The sequence below is a fragment of the Pecten maximus genome, chromosome 14 (genome assembly GCF_902652985.1).
Source record: "Pecten maximus chromosome 14, xPecMax1.1, whole genome shotgun sequence".
NCBI classification, from domain to species: Eukaryota; Metazoa; Mollusca; class Bivalvia; order Pectinida; family Pectinidae; genus Pecten; species Pecten maximus.
In genome coordinates, this window is record NC_047028.1 from 14,242,032 (window position 1) to 14,260,567 (window position 18,536).

The following is an 18,536-nucleotide window of genomic DNA, read 5'->3' on the forward strand; positions in this document are numbered from 1 at the left end:
ACAATTGTAAAATAATTCTATAAATCAACATACCTTTCATTGGAAGATTGTGTAGATGGATGTTTTGTACGTCCATTGCGGCTTTGTACCACATGCGTATAAACTGCATCACACGTGCATATGTACATGAGACTACTCAGCTATACAATATATATCTAACACATGTACGAAGATGATATAAGCTATATATCTGTTGGACCGAAAGTATCTACTTCCGGTCCCCTCAATTGTACGCCCTCGATTACAATGACTTTAATTATATCGCCCAGTTTGACAGCTACAATGTACGGGTACAGCGCCCTGGTTCACTGTGGATTACAACAGGGTATGCAAATATGGCCTTTGGTGGTGAATTGTGCTCATACCTCACCTGTTTAATCATAGGTAAATATTCTACAGGCCCAGGTGTGCGGAAACTAGAAACAGGCCTAAATTCTCTTACTTTAAATCATTGCAACAGGAAAAAACGTCACACCCATGAGAGGGGATCGAAAATACGGATACCGATAAGTGCATATATGTTATTTGTACTATCCTATTTCTTGTTAAAAGATTATTATTCAAACAACGGATATAACTGTCCAATGGACTTAATAATACAATATGACGCAATTATAAAAACAAAATTTGTACTGCGAATTCCACCGAGTAAAAAAGGGTGTGTGCTTTATCGGGCGTAATCTTATATAAATATAAAGTGTTGAGATCTAGAACGCGGAGTCCAATGACATCACAATGTGACATCCGCCCTTACTTTGTCTGAAATGGTAGGGATTCCCAATAGTCCATTAAATGTGAACATTTATATTTATTTTTGAGTTTTTGTTATTTACTACTCCCATATCGTTGATTTTGCCAAAACGTATGCAACCAAATAAACATGTTATTGTACCCGCCCTCATAGAACACAATACATTTGTAGCTGTAACGTATGGTAAATACTATAAAAGATTATTTTTTTCAATACATGAAATGATGTCATCACTATATGATTTAAATTCACCAATATATGATATATTTTTTTTACTTTCACTTTTGGATTATATGATATCATCAGTATATGCTTTGAATTGATCAATATATAATATGATGTCATCATTATGTGATTTGGTTCCACCAATATATTATTTGGTTATGTCGTAATATTATTTACTTTCAATATCATCTATATATATTATATCATATATTATTGTATATATGATATCGTGAATAATATAATGACGGAACTGTATAACGATACAATATCGAATAATATAACAAATACACTAAATCATACAATGACAACAACAAATGATATAATGTTAAAATTAAATAATATGACAATTACCCTAAATCATACAATGACAACAGCAAATGATATAATGTTAAAATTAAATAATATGACAATTACACTAAATCATACATGTACAATGACAACAGCAAATGATATAATGTTAAAATTAAATAATATGACGATGAAATTCAAGTATATAACGACAACGGAGTATAATACAACGATGTAACCTAATCAAGTAACGATAACTTTAAATCACATTATGATGAAAGTATACAATTTTATCCTGCAACTGCCACCACATTGCCGGAATACACCCACCATATATATTTTTGCTGTATACGGCATTGACAGAAAACAGCTGTATTTTGGAATCTTAGCACGTGCGTCAATTCGACTGACCTACTTCCATGCGAAACAACTTTTGAAAGGCGAACATATTTCTGTCATTTTTGACACCGTTTCACTTCAAAATGATTATTTTGATGACTATTTTGTATTGTTTGCAGGCTAAATAGAATACATGGTGAGCGTCTTAAAATATAAGCTGTATTTTTGGCTCGGGACAGAAAGACAAAAGTGGCTCCCCAAGGCTCGCCACTTTTGTCTTTCTTTACCCTCGCCAAAATACAGCTTATATTTTAAGACACTCACCATGTATTCTCTATGTAGTGGTAGAACAATACAACGAAAACCAAATAATGATGTCGTGTTTGTTCACGTCTATGCTGTTATGTAACGTCAATCTATCTATATATATGTGTGTCTTGACGCTTGTTTCTGACTCCGTTTTTAAATTTGTATGTTATATATATAGATCGTTGAATGGAAAATGGCATATAAAATACAGTTCAAACTAAAACCAGATATTATAATTCAAAACATATATTGTTGATATCAAATAATATATTGATGAAATAAAATAATGTACTGGTAGAGTCATATAATATAATGGTAAAATAAAAGTATGGGATGATAAGATTAAACGATCAAACATTATATTTATGAAAGCAAATTATGTATCGGTGAAACCTAGTTATATAAAGATGAGATCATATAATAAAAAAATCAATCAAATTATATACTGATGCAATCATATACATATGATTTAATGACAAAATTTTGTTGTATGTAATAGCTATGGCGTTCCATACTCCCACATATTATCAAAATTGCCGTTAGTTGTATTGTGGTAACGAAGATTAATGTGAACGTTGCGGTGGCTGTAGCGACAATAGTATTGAGCGAGTCAGATGACACAAGATTTAGGCAAGTGACAAGCCACTTGTATTAAGTATGGTTTATAGGTTCAATCAGATGACACAAGATTTATGCAGGTGACAAGATAGACACCTTAACCACTCGGCCACCGCAACCCCCTGTTATCAACCAGTATTGGCAGTTCAGACGACACTAGTAATTAGAAAGTTAGATGACACCCGTATTGAGCAGGTCAAACGACACTAGTATTAAGCAGGTCAAAAAACATCAATATAGAGCAGTTCAGGTGACATTAGCGTTCGGCAAGTCAGATGACACTAGTATTTGGGAGGTCGAATGGCACTAGTTTTCACTAGTATTTGGTAGGTGGGATGACACCAGTTCTTGGCAGGTCAGATGACATCGGTGATGTTCAGGTCGGATGACACTAGTATTGGGCATGTCAGATGACACTAGTTTCGAGCAGGTCAGATGACACTAGTATCCAAACAAGTCAAATGACACCAGTGATGAGCAGGTAGATGGTGACACTCGAATTGAGCAGTTCAGATGACAGTAGTGTTGGGTAGGTCAGGTGACACTAGTGTTGGGCAGGACAGATGGCATTAATATTGAACAGGTCGAATGATACCAGTATTGATCAGGTCAGCTGACACTGGTGATGGGCAGTTCAAATGATACCAGTATTGATCAGGTCAGCTGACACTGGTGATGGGCAGTTCAAATGATACCAGTATTGATCAGGTCAGCTGACACTGGTGATGGGCAGTTCAAATGATACCAGTATTGATCAGGTCAGCTGACACTGGTGATGGGCAGTTCAAATGATACCAGTATTGATCAGGTCAGCTGACACTGGTGATGGGCAGTTCAAATGATACCAGTATTGATCAGGTCAGCTGACACTGGTGATGGGCAGTTCAAATGATACCAGTATTGATCAGGTCAGATGAAATGTTTCGTATTTTAGGTACAGTATTCAATGTCGATCAGCTCTATCACGAAGGATGGACTGCACTTGTGACACTAGAATTATCGTTCCGGTCACATCACTCTTCGAATCCCACTAAACTACTTCTACGTCAAAGCCTTTTTCTGAACCAATTTCATTGCATCAGCTGCAGACACATTTTCGTATAAACCATCTTCACCACATTACTAAGATCTGATCAACTGGCATAAACATTAGGAGCTTGTTAAATGTTCTGTTTACCAAGCATTCGCCTCGTATGAAACGTTTCGTTATCCTATCCAAATATTTTAAGTTTAAAGGTACCTTCTGGTCTTAATGTTATTCCCTTCAAATCTGCCAAGTTACGTCAACAATTCATAAGTTAAGTACCGTATGCAATAAACATCTGAAATAGAATGTGGATCAACCGTGCGCGCGCCGAGTTACATTCCCGGATGATAAAAACAAAAGCAGGGGTTTTATTTATACAGTGCAGAGAAATTTCACTGCCAATTCACGGTGGCTTTTCACGTTGAACTTTTCTTGATTTTTGTCTAACTGACTCACGTTTGATTCTGTAAGTCGTAGATGATGTGATTGTATCCACTCCCTTCATTTGCCTTCGCGACAGCAACCAGTACATCTGGTCAACTTTGGGCTTCAAGTGCGTGGCTTTGGTTGCTAGTCCGCCTTTCGGCTAATGTAGTTAGGTTAGTTGAGATGAATGTTTGTTATTAGGTTAGTTGAGATGAATGTTTGTTATTAGGTTGGTTGAGATGAATGTTTGTAGTTAGGTTGGTTCAGATGAATGTTTGTAGTTAAATAAGTTAAGATGAATGTTTGTAGTTAGGTTGGTTGAGCTGAATGTTTGTAGTCAGGTTGGTTGAGATGAATGTTTGTAGTTAGGTTGGTTGAGCTGAATGTTTGTAGTTAGGTTAGTTGAGATGAATGTTTGTAGTTAGAGTGGTTGAGATGAATGTTTGTAGTTAGAGTGATTGAGATGAGTGTTTGTAGTTAGAATGGTTGAGATGAATGTTTGTAGTTAGGTTAGTTAAGATGAATATTTGTAGTTAGGTTAGTTAAGATGAATGTTTGTAGTTAGGTTAGTTGAGATGAATGTTTGTAGTTAGGTTAGTTGAGATGAATGTTTGTAGTTAGGTAAGTTGAGATGAATATTTGTAGTCAGGTAAGTTGAGATGAATGTTTGTAGTTAGGTTAGTTGTGATGAATGATTGTAGTTAGGTTGGTTGAGATGAATGTTTGTAGTTGGGTTAGTTGATATGAATGTTTGTAGTTAGGTTGGTTGAGATGAATGTTTGTAGTTAGGTTAGTTGAGATGAATGTTTGTAGTTAGGTTGGTATAGATGAATGTTTGTAGTTAGGTTGGTTGAGATGAATGTTTGTAGTTAGAGTGGTTGAGATGAGTTTTGTAGTAAGGTTGGTTGAGATGAATGTTTATAGTTGGGTTCGTTGAGATGAATGTTTGTAGTTAGGTTAGTTGAGATGAATGTTTGTAGTTAGGTTAGTTGAGATAATTGTTTGTAGTTAGGTTGGTTGAGATGAATGTTTGTAGTTAGGTTGGTTGAGATGAGTGTTTGTAGTTAGGTTAGTTGAGATGAATGTTTGTAGTTAGGTTAGTTGAGATGAGTGTTTGTAGTTAGGTTGGTTGAGTTGAATGTTTGTAGTTAGGTTAGTTGAAATGAAAGTCTGTAGTTATGTTGGTTAAGATGAATGTTTGTAGTTAGGTAAGTTGAGATGAATGTTTGTAGTAAGGTTAGTTGAGATGAATGTTTGTAGTTAGGTTGGTTGTGATGGATGTTTGTAGTTAGGTTAGTTGAGTTGAATGTTTGTAGTTAGGTTAGTTGAGATGAATGTTTGTAGTTAGGTTTGTTGAGATGAATGTTTGTAGTTAGGTTTGTTGAGATGAATGTTTGTAGTTATGTTGGTTGAGATGAATGTTTGTAGTTAGGTTGGTTGAGATGAATGTTTGTAGTTATGTTGGTTAAGATGAATGTTTGTAGTTATGTTGGTTAAGATGAATGTTTGTAGTTATGTTGGTTAAGATGAATGTTTGTAGTTAGGTTAGTTGAAATGAATGTTTGTAGTTAGGATGGTTGAGATGAATGTTTGTAGTTAGGTTGGTTAAGATAACTGTTTGAACTAGACGGATACAGCATCAGAAGGGCCAACATTCGAGGCAAAAACAGGTGTTTTCTCCTACCGTAGACGTATGGTACGTCCTTGACTTTAGAATACGAGATACACGTTTCTATAAAAATTTCACTTCATTCCAAACAAGATTAAAACTACTGATGATACAAGGAACGTAAACATGTGATAGGGGTATTTTAATCGTTGAGATGTTAACTGATATGTTTACAAAGCATATTTAAATTTCGCCACACCTGTTACATCAATGTGTCTTTAAAAATCAACATATCGATGTAATAGGTGTGGCGAAATTTTAAAATGCTTTGTAAACATGTCGGTTAACACTCCTACCCCACATACAGCAATTTCGAAACAAGTTATACCAACGTATACCGATCATTCGTGTTGGCCAGGAGTGTGGCGCGTGGGGGGTCTTTGTGTGGGAGGAAACCAGAGTACCCAGGGAAAACCCACGTGGTCGGGATACTATTTCACGTCCACTCGGGGAATCGGAACCCGGCCGCCTAGGTGAAAGGCAAATTACTGCCATACCTGACGAATGTATTTTATAGATTATTATCAATTAAATTAAGCATTTTCTGTATTTTTCATCAATTCATTTGTACAGATGTAGTCGTACAAAGACAGACACCCGAGCCACGGAGAGTTACGGAATGTCTGATTCAGTTGCGCTCTTCAGTTTCCAATAAGATGTAGGTCAGTCAAGTGCTTCTCTCGTTAAGAACAAGCATGTTAACTTTTTTTAGTGATATAGGTGTTTACTGCACGTGCAGGCAATTGAAGAGTTCCCTCTCTAATACTAATTATCGACGGTATTTAAACTTCCCATCAACACCAATCTAAATTAAACAGGGTTACATAAAAAGTATCTGTTCATGCTGATGTAAGTGAAATACAGTATTTATATATCATTTAACTATTATGCAGGTTTAACGATATATTTCTACAGATATTTTGTCGATTAACATAATTAGTAAGACGGTCATTGACGGCAATAATACTTGCTTTTCATATATATAAGTATTCGCTTTAAAGGGAATAAATGGTTAACATATTTGTTTGTTTGTTTTTCTTTTTTTCCTTCCTTGTGCATTGGTTGCCATATTATTGTTCCTAATTCACTGAATTCATTCGTTTCTATTTCAAACCTACATTGAACGATAATCATGAGATATCTTTATTACGTGTTTGTTGACAGTGATAGACATGTAGTAATTTAAATGATAATTCTGTGACATCTGTATTACTAGTGAATGGCAGAGATAGACATGTGTGTAGTTATGACAAAAATATTGAGTATTATGAGTAACCCAATGCCAGACTCGTCCTGTTAATTTAGTGACGCATCTTTTCCTGTGAGTCTACTCGTCTATAATTAGTTAACAATTACACCTACACTAACCCCAGGCGTAGTCGGCGTGTGTGAACACCAGACGAAGCACTAACTCTGTAGGTGGGTATACCCACGTCCTTATCTAATGAATTTATCTCACAACAAACCTGTCAGGTCAACGTATTATAGGATATACTTAACCCTTCCGGGAAAAAAGTGAAACCAGGTCATCATTAAACAAAATCTCTTTGTCCTATATATTTTGCTATGGAAAGTTGGAATAAACTTAAAGTTTGGAAAAAGAGAGACTCTTCCAAGCGTAAGACATTATTTACTGTGAAAATAACGGTAAGAGAAGGAACTTCAATGGCGTTGTACTGATCTATAAACACACTGGATACAAAACACTCATGTAACAAGTTCTACTTTAGAAATGTTTTGCTGTCCATCTCTATTACGAGTGATAAGATATATTTCATATATCTGTTATGTGTGTTTTTTCGTGTACATAATGATGCCATTTAAACGTAGACGTACTCGCGAATACGTGGAAAATTCTTTTTTATTCAGTACACGACGACACTTGACCAATTAGTAGTTAACACTCTCGATTATTCGAGACTATTGTATGCATAGTTTGGCATTATACACATTGTATGCTGAATTAAGGAAGTGCCGTTTTAGTCGCCTATTATAAATTATACAATGGGGCGACATGAACAGTTCTAACACCCTTCATGTAATGCAGACATCTGATGTTGGAGAACATAAAAAACAATAATACCTACTCACCTGTTTCCCTAGATAATCCACTTGCAAGTTAAGTTCTACATACCTAGACCCATTAACTTCACGATTATAGTAATTTTTGACTAGACGGATGTAGCTTCAGAAGGGCTGACAGTCGGGGAAAACAACAGGTGCTTTCTACTGCAGAGGGATCATCGTACGTACTGTACCTAAGCCAACAAGCTAACATTGGACGGTTTGCACGGTTACATGCAAAGTGTAGCATTACAAAACATTGTCTGTTGTATTCATCACTCAAGGTACTGTAAAAACTTTCGTACTTCCCAGCAGTATATCCGAACTTGGCCCTTATATAACTGACAATGTATTAATACCGTAAAATGTAGTATGTTCATAACACGACGTAACCTGTTTCAATCAATATTAACCCGCATGATTATGAATTAAGTACGTTATATATTTGTTCTCTGTTTAAAACGAAAGAAACATTTATTAATCAATAGTACGTGTCAACTTTAACGAATAATAAAACTTTAAAAAATATACGTATATTTCAAATACACAAATAAACAAAACAATAATTCAAATATTTACAAAATGTATATAAATCCTGCCTCATTCACTTAATCTCGATATCATTCTATTAGTTGCTGTGGTCTTCATCTTAGTATATACATTATTATTGTATTCGCTCACCGAGTGTGTTGCTATTCAGCCTTGTTCCAAGTGTTAATCTTTTAAATATTCTTTCACGTGTGAATCTGTCACTGTCCAAAAGCATAAGGTGTCAAAACGAGGCTCTCTGCCTCCGACAAACTCCCGAGATATTCCGGACGTCACCTTGACGATCCTCAAGCCACAACACAAGAGTACATCTATTTACATAATACAACATCCCTCCCTGTCCTATTTAGTCCAGGTGACAGGTTGGACAGCAGTTCACTTCCATGTGTCTGGATTACTCCGCTGTGACGGACACACAAGTTCCATTAAACCATTTATAGCAGTAGTCGTACTGTATCATAAGGGTTCCGATATCCGGTCCATTACATATGCAGTACAATGTCTCTGAACTTTTCTGCTTCCATTCCTCCACAGCCTTGGTAAACCTCTCTAGAACATCACGATCCAGACACTTTTTGAGTCGACCATGGTTCATTACAACTACTGCTTTTAACATACGAACTCTATAAACGTAAGGGGACATAGTCTCCACAATCACCCCTGGTCCTTTCCATGCTGGTTGGAGCTTAGGGTTTTGTCCCCTTTTGGTAGCCGATTTACAGAACATCGGAGAGCTCCAGCCAACTGGGGTAGATACAAGTCCCACTCCTCCTGTGATCGGATGAAACACCTGACCGCGTCCATTAGCGTCCTGTTGTAACGCTCTACTTGACCATTTGCAGAAGGATGATATGCCGTGGTTCGACTCTTGTGTATACGCAAGACCTCACAAATCGACTTGAAGAGTTTACTTTCGAAGTTGCGTCCTTGATCTGTGAAGATTTGAAAGGGGTAGCCAAATCGAGAGAAGAACTGGTTTACGGCAGCTTCAGCAGTAGTCTCTGCAGTCTGTGATGGTAATGGTATGCATTCAACCCTTTTCGAGAATTGATCAACAATCATAAGGATGAATTCTTTCCACGTGCAGTACAAGGCAATGGTCCTAGAAAATCCAAATGAACACGCTCCATTGGTTCTCATGCATGGTATAACGTCAATGGACACCGAGCTTTACGTGTTGGTATTTTACGCTGGTTGCATACCTTGCAAGACTTCACACAATTTTTAACGTCTACCGACAACCGATACCAATAGTGGTTCCTCCGCACTCTCTCCTCGGTTCGTTTTATTCCTTGATGACCGCTTGCCGGTATATCATGACACAAGGAGATAACCTCCTTCCTCTGATCTAGAGGCACAATTAAAATCGGGTCTCCCCCTGGATCCACTGATTTCCTCATCAACACGCCATCTGCGTCCAAATAGTACCGCTCCCGATTTATCCAGTAATATTTTACGGCTCTATCAGACAAGAATATATCATTTTCTGACAACTCATGACCGTTCTCTAGCCAGTCGCGTAGTGCTACAAGATCCGGATCCTTCTCTTGAGAAGCTTTGATATCGGGTGCAGAATATGCAGATAAACGAAGCTCTTTCAGTGCCTGCTCAGGCGGATCTTGAATATACACTCCCGAACTTGATACTACAATCCCAGTTACCGTCTGTATGGGATGCTGACTGTCTTTGATTACGGATTTGTTGACACTTTACGCAACTACACCCAGTTTGGCATTTTCAAAAGATGCTAACGGAACCGCCTCATCTATATCCGACATGAAACTGTGCCAGTTACAATGAGCCCGTGTACAATAGTGACATCCTCCACAAGGCAAATTGCACAGTTCCGACCCCAATGCATAGTTTCCACACATGTCACCCTCCGGGAGTCTCGACAAACCGTCTGCATTCTGGTGGCTCTCTCCACGTCGGTATTTGATTGTCAAGTCATACTGACTTAACTCTTACATCCATCTAGCAATTTGCCCTTGAGGAGCTATGAAATTCAGTAACCACTGCAGACTACTGTGGTCTGTCCTCACAACCACTGGACGCCATATGAGGTAATGCCAGAAATGGTTGGTAATTCTAACCACAGTTAATAGTTCTTTTCTGGTGGTGCAATATCGCATTTGCTCTGCCGTTAAAGCAAAGCTGGCGTAAGCAATTGTTCTCTCCTTACCTTCCTGTATTTGTGAGAGTTCACCTCCAATGACTAAGTCGGAGGCATCCGTGTCGAGCACAAATTGATCTTCCTTATTTGGAAACGCCAGGACAGATGTAGTTACCAAAAAATGTTTAAACTCGTTGAAGGCCTCCTTCTGTAATGCCTGCCAACTGAAGTTCTTTCTTTCTGTGAGTTCGTATAGAGGTACTGATATATTTGCGTAATCCTTGATAAAGGCCATGTGGTAATTTGCGAACCCAAGAAATTGCTCCACCTGCCTGGTTGATGTGGGCGCTGGCCACGACTTAACTTTCTCTATATGTTTATCCCCTGCCTCAAGACCTTTTTCACTTACAACTCTTCCAAGAATTTCCACTTTATTCCTAAACTATAGGTACTTTGATGGTTTTAGCTTCAGGCGATACTGTCGAACTCTTTCAAACACAGCTTTCAAATTGGATAAATGCTCCTCGAATTTGTTTTCCTAATACATGTACCAGAATATCATCCAGGAATGCTAGTACAATATCCCACTTCAGACCACGGAGAACTAAATTCATAATCCTTGCGTATGTCGCTGGGGCGCTACATAATCCAAAAGCCATCTTCACAAAATGGAATAATCCATGCTTTGTATGGAATGCCTTTTTGTTCCTGCAATTGGCACTTGCCAGTAAGCGGAATTTGCATCCAATCTAGAGAATAGAGTATTCCCTGTCAGCGTATCCAGACATTCCTCAATGAGAGGCAGTGGAAACACATCCTTAGTTGTTATTGCGTTTAGTGCCCGGTAGTCGATACACCAACGAACTCCGCCATCTCTTTTCCTAATCAAAACGGGATTTGACGCCCATTCTGACAAAGGTTCTATAACCTTAGATTCAAGCATTTTTTCCAGATGGAGGTCTCTTCATTTGCGAAACAGGTTGGTGTTCGCCTCATTCTTTGCTTTATGGGAACCGCTTCACCCGTATCGATTTTGTGTTCCATCGCTGTAAAATTGCCTAGATCAAAATCCTTCTTTGCGAAAATGTCCTCATACTCACAAACGACACGAGTAAAGTACTGTAGTTCCTCTGTATTCAAGTGATTCTTAGCATCTTGAATGAGTGACTCAACATGTTTGGGAACATCAGCATTAAGTTCCCTTTCAGTGGAAATTTCACACATATATAACATTTGGGTTTCAAGCTCAGCACTTAAGTGTCCCTCAACTCCAGTTGCATTTACATTTCCATCTCTCGCTTAAGAACAATTTTCCGATCTGAAGTATTTATACAACAAATTCGGCACTCTATACCAGACTTGTGTAAAGATCAAGCGATAAGAAGCTTAGGTTCTTCGCTTGGCTCCACTATGATTTCCGACATTCCAGTACTATGGTCTAATTTGCACTTTATCTGGACTACACTGTTCGGCGGTACAACCGTCTTTTTTGTATTAACACATGTATGTACCAGTTCCATATCTTTTGTAGCTACATTTCTAGTATGAAGTAATATCTCCTCACCATAAAGGTTGGCTGTTCTCTCTTCAAATTAAGCGTTGCTTTATTGGGTGTTAAGAAGTCTAAACCGAGCAAATCGTCATCTTCTCTACCGTTATATATAAATCGAGTAAACCGGAAGAAAATAACCCAAAACAAACAAGTTTTAAAGTTTTCTCAAACACTATGACACAAAGATGTGCATGTATGTGTTATAAATCCTTCTCTAGTGAAACGCATCACTCGCACACTTAAAACATGGTCGCCGCCATCTTGGAAGACAAATCTTCCAGCTTCGAGACGGAAGAGGTAAAAGATCTTCTAGAAGCAAAAGAGCTACAAATCGAGTGACCGGAAGATAAGTAGTGTAGTCACGGTCATATGTACGCTTGTAATTAGGCGCGTTCGATTGAACAGCGCGTGATCGGGCAACAGTTCATGGGTAGCATTCACGGTAAATCACGTGACCGGGCAACAGTTCATGGGTAGCATGTTTTAAAATTAATTTTCTGGGAAAACACTCAAATTTGGTTAATATCCATTTATATAGATACTAGTAAATACATAAAAGTAAAATGGAATGATACATACAGGAAGTGTACGACTAGGAAGTAACCACACTGACTTGTCTTATAATGAAGATGGTTCAGATGGTATTGATCAATGTGTTGATAAGTTTACAGAAAATTTGAACGAATTAGCGTTGCCATTGGATGCTATCGCATGCGCTTCCAGTTCTGATAAAAATACAAAAATGGAAAGTAAATCACGCTTCCAGTTTTGATAAAAAGGTTAAAATGGCAGGTAAACCCTGGCTTATAATGTTTTTTAAGTCTGGCAATTATTCAACTACATGATCAATAGGTAACATTGTCCCTGTTTTTAAGAAGAGAGACAGAAATTATACTAATAAGTAGCGCTGTATTACTTTAATAGGTTGCTTAGAAAAACTTTTAATTAAATTTCTAATAATAGACTCATTGATTTCAATTGTATCTATTCCAAAAATAAGTGATGATCAGCTTGGATTTAACAAACATATGTCAACAGTTGACGCCATTTTTGTGCTAGTCATTTAATGGCAAACACTTGAAAATAAAAAAAATATTATTCTGTTATGCTGATTATAAGAAAGCATTTGATTTTGTAAATAGGCAGAACATATGGTTCAAACTAATTAAAGAGGGAGTAGACTACTATTGAATTACAAACTACCAATCTATTCGTATTAATGTACGCAGATGAAATAGTACTTTAAGCAGAAACTGCAGATGTTTTGCAAGAATTTTAACTGCGTACAGAAGTGAAGCGTGGGGATTTTATAAAGCACCAGGTATAGAGAAACTTCATTTAGGTTTTTGTAAAAGATTACTTGGAGTTTAAAAAATTACAGTAAATTGTATGTTATTTCAGGAACTAGGAAGATTCTCAGAGGCTATTTTCAGGAAATTGAGGATTTTTAAGTACTTACCTCAATTAAGAAGTTCAACTAACTGTATTTTAAACGCTTGTTACCGAGAAATGCTTGTGAAAGGAAGTGAATGGTCTAATAGTATACGAGATGAAGTATATGGAATGGGGTTAGGGTTTATATATTTTTTTATAATTCTTTTATTTTTAGAACATTTTCACATATTAAAACAATATACATGGATGACAGAAATAAAAACAAGACAAAGAAAAAAGAAAGAAAAAAAAACAACAACACATACACACACTCTTACACATACATGTTGTGATGATGATCATCATCATCATATCATCATCATGCATCATATTTCATCATCATGCATCATATACATCATCATCAGCATATGTCATCATCACACATCATCATGCATTGTATACATCGTCATGCATCACGCATCATCGTACACATCATCATCATCAACATCAACACGCATCATCATTATAACGCATCACCATATATCATCATCATATATCATCATCATGCATCACCATATATCATCATCATCTTCATCATCTTCATCATCACCATGCAACATATATCATCATCATCATCTACACCATACAACATATATCATCATCATCATCATGCATCATCATTTGCAATATATATCATCATCATGCATCATACATTATCATCATCATACATCATATATCATCATCATGCATCACTATCATCATCATGCATCACTATCATCATCATGCATCACTATCATCATTATGCATCACTATCATCATCATGCATCATTATCATCATATATTATCATTATCATCATATATTATCATTATCATCATTATCAAGCATCATCATCATTATAGTCGAACACACATGTCATCATAATCTTAATCATTATCACGCATCATCATTATCATTGCATGTATATATCATCATCATCATTTATCATCATCATCGCGCATCATTATCATTATATATCAACATCATCATGCATCACTATCATCATCTTCATGCATCATAATCATCATATATCATCATTATAGTCAAACACACACTGTCATCATAATCTTAATCATCATCATGCAATGTCATGCATCATCATCATCACATCATCCTTATCAGTATATATTATCATCATGCATCATATATTATCATCATGCATCATTATCATCATATGCATCATCATCATCCTTCTCATTAACATGCGTCTTCTACTACACATTCACACCCATTCTTGCACACATATAGCAGACTCATTTCACAACAAACACACACACAGATACAAAAACATATCCTCACACACAAGGACAAACACATGAACAAAACAAATTACACATATAATCATTACACATCCTATCAAAGAGAGAGAGAGAGAGAGAGAGAGAGAGAGAGAGAGAGAGAGAGAGAGAGATTGTTGGGATGATACAGGATAAAACTTCTAAGTTAATGTATATGAAAAATATTATATCGGCAGAAACTGTGACAATCATTTCATAATATTACAATAAACACTGATACAAGAAAAACTAGAGATTGGATATTTTTTCCCATTTTTTCCACTCTTTCTCGAATTTTTCCCGTACCCTTTCACCCTGACTGTAGGCAATATATTTTTGCAAGTTATAGTAATCTTTTATAGTGCTGATAAGACTATTGATATTGAGGGACTTGTGGAGGCATCTCATACTGTATATATATTGTTTGATAAGAAGAAGTATTTCGTTGTCAGCTTTGTAGGAAATAGAGTTTGGAGATAACAATCCAAAAATAAAGGATTGTTTATTAAAAGCAAATGGAATGAGTAAAGCATCAAGTAAGATTGTGAAACCAACAAGTAAGGTTTGTACTTCTTGGCATTCCCACAAAGCATGTATTATTGTTTCCGTTTCTGCGTTGCATAAAATACAGCGAGGAGTAATGGCAAGACGCGCCTTGAAAAGGAAAGAGTTTGTTGTTAAAATGTGGTGGTTAATCCTATACTGGATCCATTGTAGTTTGGTATTTTTAGTGACAACGAAAGGAGTTTTGTATATTTGAGCCCAAGTTGCATCATTCAGTTCAAACTCTTTATTCCACTTAACTTTCCCAGTAGGTATAATATTATTTTGTATTAAAATGTTATAGAAATCTCTGGATCCTTTTCTTTTCCTCAAAAATACTTCTATGTTCAAAGGTACCAAAGGATATTGAAGCTTTGATTTAGGAATTTCAACTGAGGATAAAAATTGTTTTACTGCTGATAAGATACTATGGTAATGAAGAAAATTTGTAGTACCTGGGGTAATATTGTATGTCTGAAGAAACTCATGAAAAGTGTAGAAATCCCCCAAACTATGATCTTTTATTAAGTCATTAACTGTAAGAACATTTTTCTCAAAAAGAGATTTAGTAAACACTGACTTCCTTCCAATAGTTATATTCCTGTTAAACCAAATGGGTGATTTCAGAATGGAATCTTCTCTAAAAGTATATTTTTCATTCATAAATATTAGCCTATTCCAAGCTTTAAAAACATCAATCCAGAACTTATTTTTCATTTTTTTCTGACAAATCTGTACATAATCTTCACCACAATTGGCTAGCACATCTATGTTTATAAAGCTTTTAAGAATGACCTGCCATTTGGCTGTGGTCTGATAAAGTCTTCGTATCCAACATAATTTTAAAGAATCTACATATGCTTTCAAATTAATCATTTTCAGGCCACCACTTAAAAAATTTTGAACAACTACTTCTCTTTTGATTTTGTCTGTTTTGCTATTCCACAAAAATTCAAATAGAATGGTGTTGAGTTTCATAAGAAAGGATTCATCTGGATTAGGTAGAGAGATAAATAGATGGTTAAGTTGTGATATCAGAAGTGATTTAATAATGTGTATTCGTCCAATAGGTGTTAAGGATCTCCTTTTCCAAATTTGTAATAAAGTTTTCAATTTTGTCAATTTTTTATCAAAATTCATTTTCGGCATCTCATGCAAATTAACGTGAAACTCAATACCTAAAAGTGTAAATCTCTGTCTACCCCACTGTAAGTTTAGCTCTGGGAGATAAGTGTCCTCAGAAAATTGGTTATTTCCAATCCAAATTACCTGTGTTTTAGAAATATTCATTTTCAAGCCAGACATGCGTGCAAAAGAATTTAATACAGAGATAGATTCTTTAAGTGATTTCTCAGTGCAAAAATAAACAAAATTATTATAAAAAATCAATAAGACAATCTAATCCAATTCCAACAAAAAATAAAGCACACAAAAACCAATCAGTCGCGGTCAGGTCTAAGTCACTGTCTTGCTATCTACCGCAGAAGGGAGAAATACAAGCGTGAATTACAACAGAAATGTATCAAAAAAAAATACAGCCAATTTCTTCTAACTCTAAGAATTTTCCTAAGTGAATTTATAAAAAAAAGGGTTTATATATGGCAAAGTGACAACATCGTTGACAGCCATTCTGCTATTATTATATGTAGAATGTATGATATGTTCCAACATGATTGCAGGATACGATAGATACATCAACGATCGAAATGCTCTTTATGCAAACATACTAATGATGGTTTTTTGTTTATAGACATATTCAACGAAAGTAGTCAAATCATATATCATGCAATAACGGGGATATTGAAGATGAGGATGAGTATCTTTTTATAATAAAATGTGAATGTTTTAAAGATATAAGAAACAAACTTTTAAAGAAATATTATTTTCGAAGGCCATGTATGTTCAAATTTATTCAATCATTGACATCAGATAGCAAACATGTTTGTCAAAAAAGTATAAAAAAAAAGTTGATGATCAGATTAATGGAATGCGATAATATTGTAATGCTATGTGATAATGATAGAATGGTAGTAAGAGTAATAAATGGCTGTAATATGAAAATGATAGATCATATATATACGGAAATAATAAATTTATTTTAATAATAACGATTGAAATAAATGTGAGAATGATAGATGAATAAGTTTTGAGAGGAAAAGATACATGCACTGTAAGAATGATAGATTTAATGGATTCCGAGAGTAATCTATGAATGTGATGTGAGAATAATGACAAATGTAATATGATAATGTAATTGTAGGTAAATGTAATGTGATAATGTAATTGTAGGTAAATGTAATATGATAATGTAATTGTAGGTAAATGTAATGTGATAATGTAATTGTAGGTAAATGTAATATGATAATGTAATTGTAGGTAAATGTAATATGATAATGTAATTGTAGGTAAATGTAATATGATAATGTAATTGTAGGTAAATGTAATATGATAATGTAATTGTAGGTAAATGTAATGTGATAATGTAATTGTAGGTAAATGTAATATGATAATGTAATTGTAGGTAAATGTAATATGATAATGTAATTGTAGGTAAATGTAATATGATAATGTAATTGTAGGTAAATGTAATATGATAATGTAATTGTAGGTAAATGTAATATGATAATGTAATTGTAGGTAAATGTAATATGATAATGTAATTGTAGGTAAATGTAATATGATAATGTAATTGTAGGTAAATGTAATGTGAGATATCTACACTTTATATGTTATGAGTGTTGTGTCTGTATATAGTTTGTCTTGTTTTGTTTGTTTGCACTGTATTACAGTCACTGTACTGATGAACCAATTGGTTTAAATAATAAAGAAATGAAACTGAACAATACCAGATAGAGTAACCCCCGTTTGAGTACTATACATTCAGTTCGCAGTGAGAAAAATGTCGTCTGACATATTTGCGTCTTTGACCGAAACGACCCTATTACATGTACAATAACCAGAACATTAACTTTTATAACAATTTTGTACTTGAGTAAAATAAAGTTCCTTAATAAATTTGTAAGGAACGCCCAGAAATTAGGTAAAATGACTTTTTTTTCAAATTAGATTGTTTATGATTTTTGTTATTGTATATTATGTGGTAATGTTGGATAGATTCGGTGTAATGTAACAAATATTGCTTGTTTCGTTGGGCAATATGGGAGCTTATGGATTGGTCGGTCACCCTAAAATATGTATATGGACCGGAACGAATTGCCCTCCGTGTCGTGCATTACTTGTTAAACATGTACAATGAGAATTAGAGCCTGTGTTCCAGAAAGGAAACATTTTCTACTTTGTGGTCGACAATATCAAGACAACTGAATTTTACGATTATCAGGACAACACTATACATGTACATAAATAATTTCATTC

The 18,536-nt window shown here is 35.4% G+C and overlaps 3 protein-coding genes across 4 annotated transcripts in view; all 3 read right to left on the reverse strand.

Annotated features, from left to right (window-relative positions):
* Nucleotides 1-18,536, reverse strand: part of LOC117342174 (neutral cholesterol ester hydrolase 1-like) — a 52,252-nt gene that overhangs the window by 32,119 nt on the left and 1,597 nt on the right. Inside the window, exon 1 of one of the 2 annotated variants that reach the window (XM_033904197.1) lies at nucleotides 34-169. The exons of the other annotated variant lie outside the window; for it this stretch is intronic. Within the exon in view, the coding sequence (XP_033760088.1) occupies nucleotides 34-109 (76 nt within the window). The 5' untranslated portion in view covers nucleotides 110-169. Of the gene's footprint in view, nucleotides 1-33; nucleotides 170-18,536 lie in introns of those variants that run through there. 2 annotated transcript variants of the gene reach the window in all.
* On the reverse strand, nucleotides 8,920-10,673 carry LOC117341762 (uncharacterized protein K02A2.6-like). The gene is made up of 3 exons (XM_033903625.1): nucleotides 10,448-10,673; nucleotides 9,514-9,910; nucleotides 8,920-9,367 (listed from the first exon to the last, which is right to left on the reverse strand). The coding sequence occupies exons 1-3, from the start codon at nucleotides 10,671-10,673 to the stop codon at nucleotides 8,920-8,922; spliced, it is 1,071 nt and encodes a 356-aa protein (XP_033759516.1).
* Nucleotides 14,700-16,396, reverse strand: LOC117342175. Its single transcript, XM_033904204.1, has 2 exons — nucleotides 16,110-16,396; nucleotides 14,700-16,069 (listed from the first exon to the last, which is right to left on the reverse strand). Exon 2 carries the CDS (start codon nucleotides 16,035-16,037, stop codon nucleotides 14,868-14,870), a length of 1,170 nt encoding a protein of 389 aa, XP_033760095.1. The 5' UTR covers nucleotides 16,038-16,069; nucleotides 16,110-16,396; the 3' UTR covers nucleotides 14,700-14,867.